Here is a 19,775-nt window from a genome sequence, read left to right as displayed (position 1 = left end):
GACAACCTCGTCAACACTTGTTGTTCTGACTGGTGTGAGGTGGTAACTCATTGTGGTTTTGATTTGTATTTCCCTGATACCACATGATGCTGTTTTCATGTGTCTGTTGGCCATTTGTAGATCTTTTTTTAAGATCTTCTTTATTTGAGGGTGAGAGAGCGTGAGCCCAAGTGGGGGCCAAGGCGGAGAGAGAGGGAGAGGCAGACTCCCCACTAAGCAGGGAGCCCGATGTGGGCTCCATCGCAGGACCCTGGAATCATGACCTGAGCTGAAGGCAGACGCTTAACCGACTGAGCCACCCAGGTGCCCCGGCCATCTGATGACCTCTTTGGAGAAATGTCTGTTCATATTTCTTGACTGGATTATTTGTTCTTTGGGTGTTGGGTCTGGTAAGTTCTTTATAGATTTTGGATACTAGCCCTTTATCTGATAGGTCATTTGCAAATCATCTTCTCCCATTCTGTCGGTTGTCTTTTGGTTTTGTCAACTCTTCCTTTGCTGTGCAGAAGCTTCTTATCTTGATGAAGTCCCAACAGTTCATTTTTGCCCTTGCTTCCCTTGCCTTTAGAGGTGTGTCTATCAAGAAGTTGCTACAGCTGAGGTCACAGAGGTTGATGCCTGTGTTCTCCTCTAGGATTTTGAGGGATTCCTGTCTCACATTTAGGTCTTTCATCCATTTTGAGTCGATTTTTGTGTATAGGGTAAGTAAATGGTCCAGTTTCATTCTTCTGCACGTGGCTGTCCAATTATCCAAACATCATTTGTTGAAGAGACTTTTTCCCGTTGGATATTCTTTCCTGCTTTGTCAAAGATTAGCTGGCCATATGGTTGAGGATTCATTTCTGGGGTCTCTATTCTGTTCCACTGATAAAGATCCCTGGGGTTTCTAATGTGGAAACAAGTTTGGGAACTGAACCACTGTTCTCAGGTCACAAAATTACTCTCAAAAAACCAAAAATAGAAACCACTAAAAATCAGAAAGCTTTACATGAACTGAAAACAAGGGCAGCCCAATGACCACCTTAGGGCTCCATGGAGGCCACAATGCTGCTTAGACAAAGTCCGCCATCAGCTCAGACCCAATCGAGTGCTTTCACTGTCTTTGCTAAATATATGGAGTTCTGTCACCTTCTTTGGACAGAGCCCAATGTCTGCAGTTAGAGACCCATGACCCCACACCCCGGAGAGGCCTTGTCCCATGAAACAAGAGCAGACTTTGCCCAAGCTCCGTAGGGGTCACCGAGGAGCGTCGTGAGCACATGCAGAGACAACCAGAGCCAAGGACTCAGAAGCCGGGCAGGAGACTTCAGATCATGAAAGAAAAGCGGGGGAAGGAATGAAACCAAAAACAGGACAGACATAATGTGAACCACCCTGGTGGCCTCACACTCCTAGGGAGCAGACACCAGAAATGAATGTCAGAACCACACTTCCTTATGTTCTTTAAACAAAAGACACTGTACTATTAATCAAAACAAAACAAAACAAAACAAAACAACAAAAGCAAGTTACAGAGTGTGCATGGTTTGAGCAGCGCGTGCAAGGAGGCACCGCTGAAAGCTCCCATGGACTTTGTGTCCGTGGACTCTCACTACCATTGTGTAAAGTCCCCGGGAACACAATACTGACACCAAATACAGCAGAGCTGACGAGCTTACACTCACTACAAACAAAAGCTGGATGACACCAGGCAAAAACTGGAGAGGACACACTCGCAGGCACCCGGTCTATACAGCTGGGTTCCCTGTGACCTCGGGAAGGACCCAGGCCGGGCCACGCGCTGCCCCCTCACCTTCCACTGCAGTTCAGACACAGGGACAGGGAGCGCACTGTGATGTGTGGGGCGGCCTCACAGGCAAGCTGGGCCCAGGTGTGGGGTTTTAGAAAACGCTCTCCATCTGGGCAGAGCACGCACTCAGCACACTTCCTGCAAACCGCACCCCCCCTCCTTGTCTGACAGAGCTTACGTGGGCAGCAGTGTTACTACGTGCCCAGATGACCCCTCCCCACACCAAAAGACATGCACGTGAGGCCTGATCTTTCCTACTCCTCGGGGAGCCCCACCAGGGGACTGTGCAGTAGTGACTCCATGAAGACTGCAAACCAGGGATGTCGCCCATTGGGCTCAGGTGCACCTTCACCGTGGCCTCTGACCAGGTCCCAGGTCTCCAGAGCAACCACAGCCCGAGGAAAAGGCGAGGACACCCAGTCTGAAACTGACTTTCTCCCACCACGGTCACCCTCGGCGCTGTCAGCCCCACTCACTATTGGCCCCGCTCTTCCCGATGAGGTGTCTGTGGAACTTGTGGTCCACGTTGATCTCCACGTAGTCCATCCGGTTAATCTGCAGGAGGAGAACAGAATGGGTCCAGAGACAAGCTCTTGAGGCCATAGCATGTGCCACAGTCCCAGACACGCAACCACAACCCTGGTCCACAAGCTGGCAGCCATGGCCTTTTTCTGGAACTCTACCATCAGCCACTGTTCCAAGATTGTCCTTTGGGCCCCCCTGAAAGGCCCTTCTATCTGTGACCCTCCTGGACTTTGCCAGGTTCTGTCTCAGAGCCCAGCACTCACTCCTGGTGTCCCCAGGCCCACCCACCCACGTGATGTGTGACAGGCAAGCAATGACATCCTGGCTATGCCCCGGCTTCAGCAGCACCGAGAATATGCAAAGGGCCACCTTACCAAGTCTTTGACCATGGCTTCGATCTGTTCCTGGGCCACGTTTACATCCTCTGTGGGGCCTTCCAGGGTGATCTTGTCCTCACCCTCTGTGAACTCGATGTGCACCTACCACAGCAGAATCAGGAAAGAGACCGACCTCGAGACAGCACAGTAGCAATGCCCTCAGAACCCGTGGGTGCTTTGCTGAGGCAGCAGCCAATCCCAACTGCTTTATATAAAGGCATGTCACAGACCCCCCGGAACGCTGAACGGGATGGCTGGGGGACGCCCATTACTCTGGTCTAATCCTCCTCCCTCCACCAGATATGGGAACTGTGATGTCCTCCACGATGTGCCTTCAACAGCAAAACCATGGACTGAAAGCACATCAGCAGCAACTGTCCCCCCATCCGCTGTATCGCTTTCACTGTTACGGGCCAGCTTTTTTTTTTTTTTTTTTAAGGTTTTACTTTTTTTGAGAGAGGGAATGAGAGAGAGAAAGAGCACATGAGAGGGGGGAGGGTCAGAGCGAAAGCAGACTCCCTGCTGAGCAGGGAGCCCCATGCAGCGGGACTCGATCCCGGGACTCCAGGATCATGACCTGAGCCGAAGGCAGTCGCTCAACCAACTGAGCCACCCAGGCGCCCACGGGCCAGCTTTTCTTTTCTTCTCTTTAATTTTTGAGAGACACCGCGTACATCTGCATGTGCACAACTGTGTGTGTGTGGGAGGGGCAGGGGGAGAGGAAGAGAGAGAATCTTAGAACAGCTCAGCATAGAGCCCAACGAGGGGCTCGATCTTAGGACCCTGAGATCATGACCTGAGCTGAAATCAAGAGTTGGACACTCAACTGACTGAGCCCCCCAGGCGCCCCCAGGCCCACTCTTCTTTGCTCAAGTAAGGAATGAGACAAATATCAGGGATGGAACTTTAACTCTTGTACAGCTGCCCAGAGGTGGTCCACAGGCAAGGCCAGCCCTGTCCTCATTTACAACACGCCAGGCAAGAAGGCAACACGGGACAAGGGCAGTGAGAGCAGCCCCATGAGGCCACTGCATCTGCATGAACCAGGGCTCAGAGGCTAGGAAAGCAAAAGGACTAAGAAGTCACTGGAAACCCAGTGTGAAAAGGAGGACAGTACGGTGGATGTGATCTCTGGCAGGCCATCCTGTGGGCGTTCACTGGGAGCTGCAGTGGTCTCTGGAAAAGTGGGAAGATGTCAAGGACAGAGATGGAAAGCATTCAAAGAGGCCGTCACTCCACGCTTCACACGCGCTGTGCACACGTCTGCTCTTCTGAGAGCACACACAGAACTGTGGGAAAGTTACTGTGCTGTGACAGAGGGCACGTCTGCTAGGGTGGTCACGAAACCCAGCAATACGCAGGGCCTCTGATTAAAAAGATCAAAAGAATGACAGAGATATTTTTAAAAATTTATTTTGCTCTTCCTCAGCTAACCGTGGAAACGGTCACACAGTGTGCCACGATCTTCAGGGCCATCCCCAGAATAAACAGCAAGAAAACAAATGTCAGAAATGGGAGGACAAAAGCAAGAAGAACCCGGAGTAACAAATTCCCAACGCCTCCTCACCTTGGGCATCTGCTGAGTGATTTTGGCCAGATTCTGCCCTTTCTTGCCGATGATGAACCGGTGAAGCCAGGAAGGAGCAGAGACGGACGACACAGTAAAACTGTTGGCCTAGGAAACCAGGGAGCAGAGTGGTAGGCTGTGCAGTCCGGGCTCCATGCTCCTGCTTCCCGCCCGACACAGTCCCTGCTCCCGGGGCCCCGGAAATGCAATTCAGGAGGCCGGCCCTACAAGCAGCAGCTGTGATCTACTCCTGAAGGCAGTTACCTTGGCATAGACTTCAGTCAGTGCCTGCCCTAGCTTTTCAGGCTCGCCTCGAAGTATCACAGTCTCCGAGATGCTGTCTGACGGTGGGATCTCCACAGAAACTCCTGTTCTTTCCAGGATCTCCTGTAAGGAATTGCCCTTCGGCCCGATGACATACTTGTGCTGGGATTTCTTCACCTCCACAGCGATGGTTGTGGTCTTCTTTTTCTAAGGAAGAGCACCGTAAGGGCATCAGAGGGAAGGGCCCGGGAGGAAAAGGTGGGGACAGAACGCTGTCACCAAAAAGTGAGGGAGCAAGATCAGAGCCCTAGATTATACTCTGTGAGCCCCAGCAAGTGAAGACGGGGAACAGCCCACCCCCAAACTCCACTGAGCAAGGAGAACTGGGTTTTCTCCTCATAAGAATCACCTGAGAATTTAAGTCCCACCCAGACTGGAGACGGCAACTTCAAAGAGGTGAAGAGCCCAAGTTCCCTCCACACCTCCAAGAACGAGGTTCAGACGTCACAGTCCGCCGGGGTGAACTAACAGCTAACCGCTCACTCAAGAGACACGATCAGCTCCGGTGCCGCATGCAGCCCTGCCACAGCCCAGAGCTCGGAGCTCTGTCCACTCTTTCCCTGCCAAGCAGCCCCACCTCCTAACTGATTGGAAACTGAACTCGGTTGGACACAAGAGGAAAGGGGTAGGGCTAGGCCTCAGCCACACCTCCACGTGACAGTCCCTACATGCTCTTCCCAACCGCTACCTTCTCCTCGTAAATCTTCCTGATGCGGGCCACAGCCTGAGCCAACTGCTCCTTCTCTCCTGTGAAGACGATTTCTGTCCGGTTGACACTGGGTGGGGGGATGTTGATGCGCGTCCCTGTCTCCTGCATGATCTCGCCAACGAGTCGGTTATAAGGCCCGGCGATGAAGGGGTGGAACGCCTTCTCCACTTCCAGCCTCTCGACAGCACGTTTGTCCTGGAAAGGACAGGACACACCGTGAGGGCACAGCTCTGGGGCTGAGGCCAGCACACATACCCCAGGCCCTCAGTTGGCCCCACCTGCTCAGCAGAGATGAGCAGGACTTCATGGCGAGCTTTCTCAATGCCTTCTTTGGTACCGGTGATCCTGATCTGATTGCTGGCGTCATCTGGGCGTGGGATCTGGATTTTGGTTGCAGTTTTGAGCTCCAAGTCTTGCAGTTTCTCTCCATTTTTGCCAATAACAAAGCGGTGGTGTTCTTTGGGAATGGCTACGGTCGCTGAGGCCTACACCAAAGGAAACAACAATGTTTTTAGGTTATGAAAAAGCCTATTTCTCCACAATATTCTCCCTGGCTGAAATGCCATTCTTGCCTAGCCAGCCCCCAACCCATCCCTCAGAAGTCTCAAGTTAAACATCACGTTCTTGGGGAAGCTCACCCTGACCCCAAGGCTAGGAAAAGTTCAAGCACGATACATTCCCATGGCCCCATGTCGCACCTTCAGCTGTCATAATTATTTAGAAGTAATTATTTGTTCAACATCTTCTCAGCCCAGTAAGCCACCACGAGAACAGGAATATTCAAGAATGCTATCTGTCTTGTTTTCCACTTTGATGATTGCTAACACCATCCTAGGACATGATAGGAAAGCACATACATATTGACTAACCAGAGGCCCAGGCTATTTTTTTTTCCCCCAGACATGAACCCTATATCCGATAATAAACTCTTCTATCTCTTTTACAACCAGTTTAAAATAGACAACTTGTCTTGAGGAAATAAAATAGAAATAATCCAAAGCCTTCACATCCCATGAGTCCAACTGCTAGAAATCAAACAACTTCCTGAAGTCACAGAGAGCAAGGAGGAGGACAGAGGCTCCTAGTCTTCCAGACTCTGTACAGAAAGGAGCTGCCAAGAAGACTTAAAAAAGCAAAGTGTCAGCGCTCCCAACACCGGTGTAGCAGAGACTCACAGGCCAGCCAGGGATACAAGCTTATGGCAGACCACTTAACATTCAAAACAAAAATGTTACATTGTGTCACAGAGGCAATAAACTAGCGCACAAAGACAGACCATAACTCAATCCTGCTCGAATAATGTTTACTCTGAAAGTGGTTCAGTATTAGGAAATCAATGTTACACATGAGAAAAAAAATCAAGTGATCGCCTCCACAAAATTTAAATCTATTCATGATTAAAAATGTGCAAGAAAATAAAAATGTTATTATTTTTTTTTTAACATGACAAAACATACACACCCAGCTCAGCCTGTACTTGGAGCTGTGCTTGAGGGGAGCGCCCGCTGAGGCTGGACCCCCATGGGAGCGTGGCCCCACGGAAGGAGACCTGAGGAAGCAAAGGAGGCACAAAGATGGGACAAGGAAGAACACAGGCCTGCACCCCCGGGAACCCTGGGAACCCACAACTTTTTAAAACTTTTGATATCTGTAACAGGGAGAAGAAAATAAGAATCCAGCATCAACAACTTTAACAGCAACCGATTAGAAGATGTAATGGGAAAGAATGGCCATTCCAACAGGGAAAAAAAAAAAAGAGAGACAAAGTAGCTAGACACAACCCAACAAAAGAGGTGGGATATGTGCATTAGAAATCACAAAACACTCCTTAAAAGATCTAATGGAATTCTGAGCAAAAAGTGGATTACAGAGTTTGCATGGTAGAATGAAAAAGAATGGGGCAGGAAAATCCTGAAAAAGGACAGTACAGGAGGGGTGGTGACAACTGTACTAGATATAAATATAAGACCACTACCATGAGAACAGAACACTAGTACACAGAGAGGCAGATCAACACGCTGGATCTGAAAACCCACACAAAGAACCGAGTTAACATGAAAATTTAGGACTTCATAAAAACACCCCATCAAATCACTGGGGGAAAACTCTTAAAGCTGGTGTTGGCAACCTAACAGACGTCTGGAGAAGGACGAAGGTGGGTGTGCACCTCGCACTGTTCACGAGAAATCCCAAACTCATCAGGAACTGAAACGGAAGAGCCCCCCTTCCAGGCACCAGAGAAAAGATTTAGGTTTCTTACGACCTGGAAGTGAAGCAAATTTTCCTAGGAAGGCCTCAAAAGAACAAAAAGAATAATGAAATTTGACTGCACTAGAATAAAAAGTCACATAGCAAAACACACCAAGATCAAAAAACAAATCACAACGTGGGAAACATGGTCTGTAAGGTACAGGGTTTTTAAGGACCCTACGACACTGAGCAAGGTGGACAACTCTAACTTGATAGGAAAGGCCAAAGAAAAGACAGTGCACAGAACAAAATGCAAATGGCCCTTAGATATTAAAAAGACACTCAATCTTGTTCATCTGAAAAATCCAAATAAAAAGTACACTCAGCTACTTTCCAGACTGACAAAAGCCCAAGCCTTTGATGGGCGTGGCCAGGCTGTGGTGGAGGCCCATGGGAATGCAGATAACGCCCAGCACCTGAGGGACAGGGCTCACAGCTACTGCAAAATTACGTATGTGCTGCCCTCTGACCCAGCCATCTCACTGCTAGGAAATGGATCTTGAGACACATCGGGTGAAACAGGAAATCCCATATACACAAGGTTTTTATTGCGACACGATTTGTAACAGAAAAGTCGGGAAGGCACCCAAATGCCCATCACCAGGAATGCTTGAATAAATTACAGCACACCCACAGAGCATCTCACAGCTGTACAAAGAAAGGAGCAGAGCCACTATCTGCTGATGCGCAGACAGCTCCAGAAACTATGCAGGAAAAAACAAGGTGCAGAACAGGGTTCTTGCGGCAAGTCATCTTCTGCTTCTACTCTCAAACCTGAACAAGGGAAGGGTCCATCAAAGACTATGAATGGCCAGCTGGCAGGGGAGGGAGGGACCGGGTGCAGAGACAGTCTCTGACTGAACCTTATTACAGAGCTCTGACTTTGTACCAACCTAACTATATCTCAAGATGAGAGCATACATTCCTTCTAGTGATTTTAAAACTCCATCATCTTTCGTCTTCTCTTCATTAGAATGATCAGTTTGAACTCATGCAATGTCCTACTAAAAAGGTGAAGAGTTCCTGGGTAAGAGCTGACGTTAGGTCAGCCCGCAACTCTCCATGTTAGAGATCAGGAGATGGTGGACATGAATGGTCACCCCAGAAAGCCGCATGGTGGGGCGCCTGGGTGGCTCAGTCGTTAAGCGTCTGCCTTCGGCTCAGGTCATGATCCCAGGGTCCTGGGATCGAGCCCCGCATCGGGCTCCCTGCTCTGCGGGAAGCCTGTTTCTCCCTCTCCCACTCTCCCTGCTTGTGTTCCTTCTCTCACTGTTTCTCTCTCTGTTTAAAAAAAAAAAAAATCTTAAAAAGGAAAGCCGCATGGTGCCAACCCGAAAGGGGTCCCACTGTCCAAAGATGATGCAATTTCACCCTAACAACTCATCAACACATCAGAAGTTCATAATGACATGGAGAGATTCATGGATCCCCACTGGAGATGCCAGAGCACCAACACAGTCTCCACACTGTGCAACCAGCAGAGTAAAGTTCTTCACAAGAACACAACTACTGTGGGGTGGGGGGGATAGAAAGCCGCCATCCACACCGTCATCAGCAGGAACTTTATTAATGGATGATGTGCTGAAGACTCCCAAGTCTAGTGATCCATCTGGGAATCAACAGCAACGACACACGTTTTCTTGCCAGACAAGTAAGCTGAATGTGAAAGTAACCAAGCCCCAGGATGTGACCACCAGTTTACAGGAAATAGTGATGGACAGTGAGACAAAGCAAACACCTGTTGTCCCCAAAAAATAAAGACATGGAGGGGAGGGCACTGTCGAGGAATGAAAGAGGGCGTGAACCCAAAACGCACAGCAGGCAGGCCTTGTTTGGATGCTGATTTACAAAAAGACATGTAGAGATAACGGGAGTCCATAAATAGACCGGGTTGAGTATGGATATATCCAGAAATTACTATTAATTTTAATGAGTTAACAGCCTAGTAGATTATACTAAAAAACAAAAACAAAAACAAAAACAGGGGCACCTGGGTGGCTCAGTCGGTTAAGCGTCTGCCTTTGGCTCAGGTCATGATCCCAGGGTCCTGGGATGGAGCCCCACAACTGGATTCCCTGCTCAGCGGTGACTCCGCTTCTCCCTCTCCCTCTGTGATCTCTCACTCTCTCTCAAATAAAAATCTTAAAAGAAAAGGGGGGGCACACTGAATTATTTGCAAGTGAATAACGTATTTGGGATTTGCTTTAAAGTAATGGCAGTGAGGGTGGGGGTGGGGAGAGGAGTGGAGTGGAGTGGTTCAGGTCTCCCTCCCTGCCCAGTTCTTAATCATAAAATACTCAAATATTCACCAACTAGTAAAAGCAAAAGTCTGAGAGCTTACTATGCACCAGCCACAACATGAAGCAATTGACACACAACATTTTCAAGTGCCTACACTTGATTTCATTCTCTGAAGCTAGTTGGGGGGTGGGGGGTGGTTTAGGGACTGTCCCAAGGCCCCGTATGGCCGAGTGAGATAGCTTGGACAGCCCAGGGCAAATCCTCTCCCCCTGCTGAGCCCCGGCTCCTGCCCCACAGTGCCCCATCTTCTAGCCACCACATTCTGGAGCTAGCTCCCCAATGAGCTCAAAGACGATCAGTGTCAGGTGGGGAGGACCCCCATTTCTTTATTTTTTTAAAAAAAGATTATATTTTTAAGTAATCTCTACCCAATGTAGGGCACGAACTTACAACTCCAAGAGTTGTACTCTATTGACTGAGCCAGACAGGCACCCCTGGACCCGCATTTCTAAGTAAACCCTTCCAAAGCTGTATCTGTTACGAGACTTTTTTTTAACTTTAAAAAAAGTTATTTGAGAAAGAGCACGCGTGCGTGCGCCAGGAGAGGGGCAGAGGGAGAGGGAGAGAGAATCCCAAGCAGACTCTGTGCCAACCACAGAACCCAACACGGGGCTTGATCTTATGACCCCAAGATCATGTCCTGAGCTAAAATCAAGAGTCGGATACTCAACCGACCTTGCCACCCAGGTACCCGTCATAAGACATTTTAATAAAATTCTCTGCATTTACCTTGATCTTTAAGTGATGCTGTGTGTGGAGAAATGCATCACAAGTTTACTTATTTATTACAACAGTTCCCCAGTAAATTCCAAGTAGTGCTATCAGACTGCTAAGGACTATGTGAACTGGTTTAAAGCAAACAACATTTGAACTTGTACTGTCCCAAGATAGGACCTGGAAATGTGTACTTAAATAGCAACGTGCTGACTCTTGAGCCCCCCCCCGGGAACCAGTGACCTGTGGTGGTGTCCTCACTCTACCATCCAGCAAGCCTGGCTTCTCTGAGTGTCTCAACCTCTGGGACAAGCCTTTATCTTTCATTCCATTCGCCCAAATAGCAAAAACGGTAGGTGTCCCCCACTTCTGTCACTGATTTAGTGTTTTTTCAGCTAAAAATGCAAGGAGGCTCCCAATGTTGCTGCCCTACCTCTGAACTCTGGACTTGCCGCCCTGGGGCGGGGGGGGGGGGGGGGGGGGGGGGGAGGGGGCGGCTCTGATGGAGCCGGAGCCGTACCTGCTGGAGCAGGGGCACAGGGCTGGAGCACACCCCCACTCAGGAGGACTAGGCTGGCAATACCCACCTGAGTCTGCAGTCTAGCGACAATGTCCTTCCGGGCTTTCATGACGGCGTCCAGCTTCCCTGACACCATGATGGAGAGGCCCTGGTCTTTGGCGAGAGACAGCTCCAGATGGGCACCGGTCCTCTGCATGATCTCCAAGCAGATTTTTGCTTGTTCACCTTCTCCAAACTGGTTCATGTCCTTGTATTTTCTCTCTTCCAGGGGTACATGGAACACCTGCTCAGGAAAGGTCAAAAAGGGAAGGTGAAGAGATCAAGAGATGGGAGGGCGTGTAAGTGTCTAGGCACTGAACATACAGAGTAAGGAGCCTGAGTTCCTTCATTCCTAAGTATCCCCACTCCTCTCCCTGCCCCAGCTCCAAGGCCTGAGAGACAGGGGTGGGGAGGCAGGCAGAAAGCCCCCAAGGGCAGGAGGCTGGCGCTCCAGTGAAGAGAACGACTCTCTGACACAAACGGACAGCAAGGAAGCATCAGGCGGCAGCGAGTACAGCGGAGGAAATAGACAGGGAGGGGAGAGGGGCTGGGGGACAGGGAGACACTGAGAACAACCACGCTCAGAGGTGAGCAAGAGCAAAAGGGTGAGGGCAATGAAAAGGGGCAGGCAGGGGGGCACTATGAGCACAGTGGGGTGCAGTCCAGCAGGAGAAAGGAAGGGCCGCATCCCTCTGCCCACTCTGCAGCAAGAGGAGAAGGCAACGAAGCAGAGTTCAGGCAGAAGGATACATGCTGACTGATGACTCAGCTTCGCTTTAGCTGCTTTCTGGAGAAGGGAGTGAGCAGAGGCAAGGGTAGAACCAGGAGGAACCAAAATGACTCCTGGTCTTGGGTCTGAACCCCTAAGTAGAACGTGGTGCAGGTAATAAGATCAGGAAGACTGAGGAGAAACCAGTCCCATCTTGGATAGCCACGAGAAAGATGGAAAGATCCAGGATGCAATTAGTTAGGAGTCTCAGGTTCAGGGAAGGGAACTTCTCAGCACATGGTTGGTAAGTAATCAGCAACCATGACCCAACACGAGTTCACACAGAGAGGAAATGCTTTGCCTGCCAATATCCCACGTTAAGGTAGCAAAGAGATGGGGTGATGAGATCAAAGAAAGCCAAGAAAACGGGGTCGCGTACGCCAAGAGGAGAAGACTTGCTTTTGACACGGAGGGAGAGAATGCAGAGAAGACAGACAAGTTCTTGTTGGGGCTGGGGATGTGGAAAGCCACGTTCAGCAGCTGGGAGCAGAGACTGGGTAGCAGTGGACTGACGAACCAATGGGACCTGTTCCTTCTGAGCGCCGGGACTATACGGTGAGCATGAGCACAGCTTCCCCAGGAGTGGGGGCAGATCTACTCTGAAAGCCCAAAGCACGCTCATTTGTGTGTGTTCAAAACCCGTTCCATCAGATGCTACCACTTCCTACTTGGAAGAGCAGGTAAAGAGAGAATGAAGTTTCTACCTGAGTGATGACAGAAGCTTTGATGGGCCGGATCTTGTTACTCCAGGCGCCAGCAGGCTCCTGGGCATTTTCCAAGCAAGCTGATTTCTCCGGGAGTGGAGGAAAGGCATCTTTGTAGGTTGGAGGGTCGCTCTCCTCTTCTGAATTTAAAGTAGCAACTGGACCGGCCAACATAGATTAAAAGGAAGTACAGTGCTTTCAACATTAGACAAAAAAACACTTGGAGAGTTTTAATGTCAAGAAAGAAGAAAAACAACATTAATTGCTTGAGTGACACCCTGCCCCCCCATCCCTTCATTGTGATGGGAAAGCGCCCCAGGCGGTCCCCAGGCCCAGCGCGCCCTCAGGTTCGGCATGTCGCCTGGAGAGGTAGCCTCCCCTGTGAGAGGTCAGTTCAGACACCGGGTGCCCCACTCCTCCTTGAAAACAGGCCTTTCCACAAAGAATTTAAGCCCCAGACCCTTCTGATCCTGTGCTTAAACAAATCACAACTATGACAATGCCTGGCACATAACCAGCCCTTAAATTTGCAGAACAAAATAATGCTGTTGCTCAGCACTGCCTGTGAGGCAGACTCCAGCCGATTTCCCACTGTAGCGCACGGTACTGAGAGTAACCCTCGCAGGAGCTGCCATCTCTGACCCCCGCCCCCCCTTCACAGGCACAACAAGCCTTGTGGAAACCAGGCCCCAGAGCATTAATCGCTTCCATCCCCCACAGTGCCCTCATCATTCACGTTTTTGTCCCATTAACTACAGCTCCGTGAAAACAGGAGTGTGACTGTTTCGGATCACCCCAAATGCCCCGGCAATGGCAGGGCCCAATAAAAACCACTGTGAATGGATGTGCACACAGAGCAGGGAGATGACCTTTGGAATCAGACAGGCCTGTGTCCAACTCAGGGTTCATCACTTCTAGCCGCGTGGCTGTGCTATCCCGGGACGCCAATAAAGACTCAGTGCTGACAAGCAGCTGGAGCCTGTCAGAGCCTTGCTTTCCTCATCCAGAAGTGCAGACTCCACAGGGCTGTTGCATCAGGTAGAAAAGAGCCCTGCAGGCACTCTGCAGTATTTGGGTGTCCACTGCCCTGGAAACGAGCACTTAAAACACAGCCAATGTGACTGACAAAGTGCATTTTTAATTTTAATTAAACTTAAGAACTCACAATTGATTGTTAACCTACTCTTTCACCTGAAAATTTTATATAATCTACATACAGTTGAAAGATTACAGATGAAAATTTAACATTCAAATCAAGTTACCCTGTTTTTGTAAACATATACCAGATTTTGAGGGATTTTAGTTCAGCACAACTGGGGAACGGCAATTTTGAAAAAGAATCTCATTTTAATTACCAACGATCAAAATTACTGGCTTTCCAGAAAGTGGCCCACACTTCCAATCTTTTTGTATCCAGAAATATCTGTCACTCCTGCCCAGTTCCACCTGCACACAAGGGCCACGCCGCCAGTGAGAAACAGAGCGGGTAAGAAGTGGGAGCCCAGGCTCAACCCCAAAGCTACAGTCCCAAAAGGCACTTCTCAAAGGCCATAAGGTTTGACGAAGATTTGGAAGGAGCGCTGTCTCAAAGTGAGAAGACGAGCACAAAAGGGCGGTCACCTTTGATCTGTTGTGGAACCAGCCCACTTCGGTGTTCAGCAAAGCTCTCTTGGGTCAAAACTGCAACGGAGCTCATGGTTGATCTCGCGCCTACGCACAATCCGGATGAGCCACTGAAGCGGGAGGGAGTGAGTCAGAGAGAAGAGAGTCAAGGCAGAGCCAAACTGCTAGGCTTAGAGTTTTAGCCAAAGGTTTAATTCTGTTTCACCAGCAAACCACACCATTTTCTTCACTTGTGACAACCTCCGATATAAGATGATACCCAAACTTTCAGCAAATGATGAAAGGAAAAACTCAAGTGAAGGAGGGTCCTTGGACAACTCTCCCCTCAAAGGTTATCCTCTAAGTGAGGAGCCAGAGGCTCCAGCTGAGAGCTCCAGTCCCACAATGTCTTGGGGCTGCAGAGACAGCCTGCAGATCAACCTCTGGAAGGTTCTCCTAAGAGCTATCTCTGTTATTTTCTTAGTCTGTTCATCCACATGCCTCCTGATGCCTATAAAATACATCACAGGACAGCTGCTACAAGAAGCAATCAGCCCACCTCTGCCAGGATGGTGGGCACCGTGGGCACAGTCAGCAAGGCCCAGCGCACCACACAGCCTGGCCATGCCCATGGGCCCACGGGCTCCAAGAGCAGTCTCTCAGAGCTCCCTGGCAACAACGTAACAGCAAGAAGCTGGCGGTTTAAGTGCCTCTGACATGTGCTGGTTGGTTATTCTCCTATGTCCTAGCCCTGAGGGGTCAGAGGGGACTCAGAGCAGGCGGGACCTGGCCCAAGGGCACACAGTTCCTTGGTTCAGGGAAGGAACCAAGCAGTCTCTGCCTCCAGACCCCACTCCTGAGTGCCACGGTACTCAGTGGGACTCAGGCTCATTCAGGCAGAGGTGTTCGCTTCCTCCCTTCAACTCTAGGTGAGCTCCATGCTACTGCGATGAGGAAGAACCCACTCTTTTCACACCATTAGGCGCCAAGTGTCTTTTTCTACCACCATGGCAAAAAAGTATTAAGAGAGCTAAGTGATGTAATAAGAGTGAGTTTTGCATAATTTTCACAGCTCAGTAAGACCTCTTCCCAAGTTCAAGAAAATTAAGCTCTGCATTCCTCAAGAGAAGCAAGATCCAAACTCAGAGAATCCTGAACAAACATAATTCACATTTGAGAGAGGAAAGGCTTCAAACTAGGTGGAGGCCCGATAACACATCTGAAGGGCGCACGTGGACACGGATGGCTCTTGTTGTTACAGCAAGTCTCTCTGAGCCACTAGAAACTTAAGAATGAAACAACGAAAAAGTACACATGCAGCCCAGGGACAAGAAACCTTCAGAAAGGACAGTCACACTTACCAGCAAAATGGTCAGTAGCCAGAGAGTCCGTCCTGAGGCCGCCTCTGTCAGCCTGCCAGTTTTTGCTGGTGTGGGACAGGAAGGGAGGGTGAACAAGAAGAAAACCAGAGAGAAGTTACTTATCTGCATTCTATAACCCAGATCCTTTTACCTCCCAACCAGAAGAGGACAAAACGTTATCTACACTTTGCTTACTAATACTAATATTTAGACAAGTTTCTTGGGGAAAAAAAAAGGAAGCTCTGCCCCCAGGCTATTAGCTTCAAACAAAACCTATCACAGTAAAATCTAAACCATCCAGAACTTTTAGAGGGCAACTTTTCCCTGGACCTGAGGGACTGATCCCTTAATGTCAAAACTTTTAAATTTAACCATTTTGAAGTAAAATGCTTACAAAATTGATGGTTGGCTCTCCTGCATGGTTCAGTAATTTCTCCTGTACTCTTAATGTCTGACTGCTGAGCCACAAGGAAAAAAGATTCTGTGAGACTGGGCTACGATGCAGAACAGCATGCAGACCTTGGGGGCTCCTGAGCTCTGCAGGGTGACTGAGAGCTACTGTCTTTATGAGCTCGCTGTGTGTTTTGTAGTTACTTTGTTCTCGCTGTTATCCTGTAGAAGTCCTTTGGTCCCTTCTAATACACTGGAGATTTGGAAACCGGGCCATAAAATAGCAGGGTTGGAAGGAACCTTCAAAAGCCGTCTGGGGAGGACCAAGAACTACTCTGTGAAGTAAGAGGGTGTGGGTCATCTTGCCTTGGGGACTTTAGGATAGGGAGGCTTCCAGGTAGGTTACCTGCCACTTTACACAAACACCACACACACTCAGTAGAGTGCAATGAGGTGGACTTTATGATAGGGGTAAGGTAGGTGTCCAAGATGGGAGAAGCAACAACAGTAATAAGAACACCTACTAACTGGAGAATAACATCCCCAAATTCTTGCCCATAAGACGTGTAATTCACAAGCTAGGAAGGCAGTTCGTGGCAATCAGGGGTGTACCAGTAGACTCTGGATTTAAAAGGGTCTCATTGTCCAGCAGCATTTCAGGACTTAAAAAAAAAAAAAAGTCTCTAAATGCAGGGTTTGAGTCACATGGGTAAAGTACCATAAGCCAGAGAGGCTCTGGCCTCCCTGGGGCCCGAGTCCCACCAGACACTCAGATGTACCAAGACGGAGGGAGAGAAGTGGAGACAAACTGACCAAGACGACTATGAGAATCTGCCAACAATTCTAACCCACAAGTTCTAAAGATTAAAGCTGAAATCAAAGTATCAGAGTAGCACTTCCACATGTGGATTCTGACAAGATGTAAACGGTTAAGCACTCCCTCGGATTCCAAGTGTCTGGCCTGTGTACACTTAGCCAGTCTAGGCACAAGATGGAGGTGTTCTCTAGGTCAAAGTGCCAACAGTGAATCCAGGACCCAGGCCCTCCCTGTTCAGAACTTCTACTTGGGCTGCACCTGCTCTTCTACCTGCTGACCTTGCATCTCAACAGCCTCCCACCCCAGCTCACGCTATGCCACTTCCTAAAACCCACAACCATCCACCCCCTAATAACCCAGCTTCTCCACATGACCAACTATGTTCACACCCTCTTCTCTGCTCCCACTGACCAGCCCTCCTGCCTTTCTGGACAGGGCGAATCTTCAGTGCCTGGTGATAGCCACTCAATAAGCCTGTAAAGTGCGGTCACTGTCCACGTCCCCTCCAGCCATAGGTCTTTGAGGAGCAATTCCCACCCTTCACCTAGTGTCACGAAGATAAGACCAGTTCCTGAAGGTCTCTTCTGAGATAGCTCACACACCTTTCAGAAGTCAATCCCAGCCAGCTCCTCTATGAAACCCCTTAGTCCAGGGGGCTCAGGAAAGGCTCACCAACCCCAATGAACCTACTAATGTGTAGGAGGGAGAGCCTGTCCCAGAGCCTCTCTAACGCCCCCAAGTGTGCACAGGCCCTTGGGCAGCAGCAGGACAGAGTGGATCTCCAGAAACTCCAGACTTGTTTGACAGGATACACTGGGTCTCTAGTCCCCAGATTTCCAGTGGCAGTTTATCGCAGCTGGAAATGAATGCATCACAACAAGCAGCAGAGTTAACATCTAGGGCTCTAATATCATCAAAAAAGGTTGCTCTTTTTCTTATAAGCTTCTCAAAACCCTATCTTTTAACAATCTACTTTAAACACATACCTGATGACGCATATGTAAATGCAGACCTCCCTCTACCTGAGGCTCTGGGCTAAGATTTTATGAAAGGCCAATCTCAGCTCTCCTAACATGCTCTCAGCATGACTGGCTACCTGCCTCTATTTCAACAAAGCAGCACCTAAGAAACTGTCCCCCACAGCTCTATGCCCACCCAAACCTGCTCCCCACCAGCCCTTGCTCTGTCTTCACAGACAACACCCAACAAGATGACTCCCACTCTACCGAGTCCTTGGAAGACCCCATCAGTGATCGCTGCTATCTTAAGTTCTCAGGAGACCGTACACAGGCCCCATTATCAAAGAATAGAGGCCAAACACATGCTATCACGGTTCTTCACTTAATCTAATAACACTGCTCAATCAGGCTGGAAAGGGACCTCAGGCACCACTCCACTGCAATCTTTGAATACCAGCAGACAGGACGTGTACAGCTTTCCAAGGGAGCCCCGCTTCACCTCTGCACAGCTGTCAGAATAGTCTGCCTCATGTAGTGCCAAGATCTACAACTCCTTGCCCCACTTTTGCCACAGAGAACAAGTCGACTTTTCTACAAGACTGCTCCAGACATGTGAAGGCCTTTCTCCTCCAGTTCTTCCCAAGATTGCTCCAGTCCCTTCCTCATTTTGGTTGCTCTCAACTACTTTCCCTGCAGGAAGCATTCAGATCCACTCACTCCAAGCAAATTGCAAACTATTCTCATCGTGGACTTTAAGTCTTATTTTTCAGAGCGTAAATGTCCACATCTCAAAATATAACTATGCAGCCAACAGAACTAGGCCCAAAGAAAGGAGAACAGAGAGCAGCAGAGATTCTTCTCTTCCATCCCAGGGAACTGCCAAGCACTCCCATCATGTGGGAGAAATCCAAAGTCACAATGTTTGTGGACTACATCTGAAACTTGGTCCTAACAAATATACAACAGGAAAATCTTTAAAGGGAAGAATTTTCCTTCTCTACCAGAAGTACTTGTTGATTCCCTTGGGACGTTCTGCCAATTATATTTTCAAAAGGAAAGGTCTTTGCAAAGAAGTAACAGTACAGAAAGAACTTTATCTCAACCACCTAATGAGTATCTCCCTACTTCACATAACTAGACAAGACCGAATACAGAGCATATTAAAAAACTCCAATGGAAACCCAGGACTTCTTTCTTCTTCTTCCAAAATTAAAACTAGTTACTTTTATCCCCACACTAAACCTTCCAAGGAATTTTTCCCCCCAAAGTACTTCTCAAGACCCACAAGCCAAACTTGAGAACAAAAACAAATTCCCCACGGGCTAAAAGTTCACAAAGCCCCAGTGTGAGCGAGGCCCCCCCACGGGGGGCCAGGTGAGCGGCTTCACCAAGTTCTGGAAGTGGGCACCCATCCCGCAGGAGGAACTTTCGCAGATGCCACCTCAGCAGGCCCTCCCACAGGCCACGCGAGCCCGCGGGCGGGGACAGGCTTAAAGGGGCAGTAACGCGCTCGGCCTCCCCGCCTTTCATCCAAATTCGGTATTTTTCCGTAATGTATTTTTCGTGCGCGGACCCTGGGGTGTGTCCAAGTTGCTCTGCAGCCCCCCAGGGCAGCAGGCCCACCGGACCAAACAGACGGACAGCAGGTGGAGGTGCGGCTGGGCCTGCACGGGCCCTGCTCTTATCCCGGCCCCGGCCCTGCCCTTCGGGACCCGCACTGCACCCCCAGCACCCCCAGCCACCCCCCTCAAGTCCGGGCCGGGGGAGGGGCGCGGGGGGGGAGGGGGCAGCTCGGCGGCCGGACGCCCACGTCACCGGCCCGGGCCCCAGGTCGGCCGCCCCTCCCCCACGCCGGGCTAAGGGGTTGGGGGGGCACGGAAAGAGCAGGACCCCGAGGGGCTGCCGCCGCCGGAGACGCGGGTGTGTGTGTGCGGGGTGAGGGGGGGGGCGCGCGGGCCGGCGCCACGGACTCGGGAAAGTTTCTCACTCTTCCCAAGCCGGCGCCGTGGCCCATGCGCAGTAGTGACACGTAGCCGCCCCCCGGGTCGGGCCGGGTTG

At 49.9% G+C, this 19,775-nt stretch overlaps 1 protein-coding gene across 3 annotated transcripts in view; it reads right to left on the bottom strand.

Annotated features, from left to right (window-relative positions):
- The window catches only part of HDLBP (high density lipoprotein binding protein), a 74,694-nt gene that overhangs the window by 21,612 nt on the left and 33,307 nt on the right, over positions 1–19,775 (bottom strand). For all 3 annotated transcript variants that reach the window (XM_032430844.1, XM_032430932.1, XM_032431019.1), the window contains exons 2-11: positions 15,552–15,616; positions 14,209–14,321; positions 12,589–12,746; positions 11,144–11,359; positions 5,570–5,776; positions 5,271–5,486; positions 4,523–4,729; positions 4,259–4,366; positions 2,689–2,793; positions 2,266–2,344 (exon numbers count right to left, since the gene is read on the bottom strand). In XM_032430844.1, the coding sequence (XP_032286735.1) occupies positions 2,266–2,344; positions 2,689–2,793; positions 4,259–4,366; positions 4,523–4,729; positions 5,271–5,486; positions 5,570–5,776; positions 11,144–11,359; positions 12,589–12,746; positions 14,209–14,284 (1,372 nt within the window). In that variant the 5' untranslated portion in view covers positions 14,285–14,321; positions 15,552–15,616. The remainder of the gene's footprint in view (positions 1–2,265; positions 2,345–2,688; positions 2,794–4,258; positions 4,367–4,522; positions 4,730–5,270; positions 5,487–5,569; positions 5,777–11,143; positions 11,360–12,588; positions 12,747–14,208; positions 14,322–15,551; positions 15,617–19,775) is intronic.

This window comes from Phoca vitulina, unplaced genomic scaffold, assembly GCF_004348235.1.
Source record: "Phoca vitulina isolate PV1807 unplaced genomic scaffold, GSC_HSeal_1.0 scaffold1, whole genome shotgun sequence".
NCBI lineage: Eukaryota > Metazoa > Chordata > Mammalia > Carnivora > Phocidae > Phoca > Phoca vitulina.
Note: the sequence above shows the minus strand (reverse complement) of the source record. Positions and strands in the feature narration are given on the sequence as shown.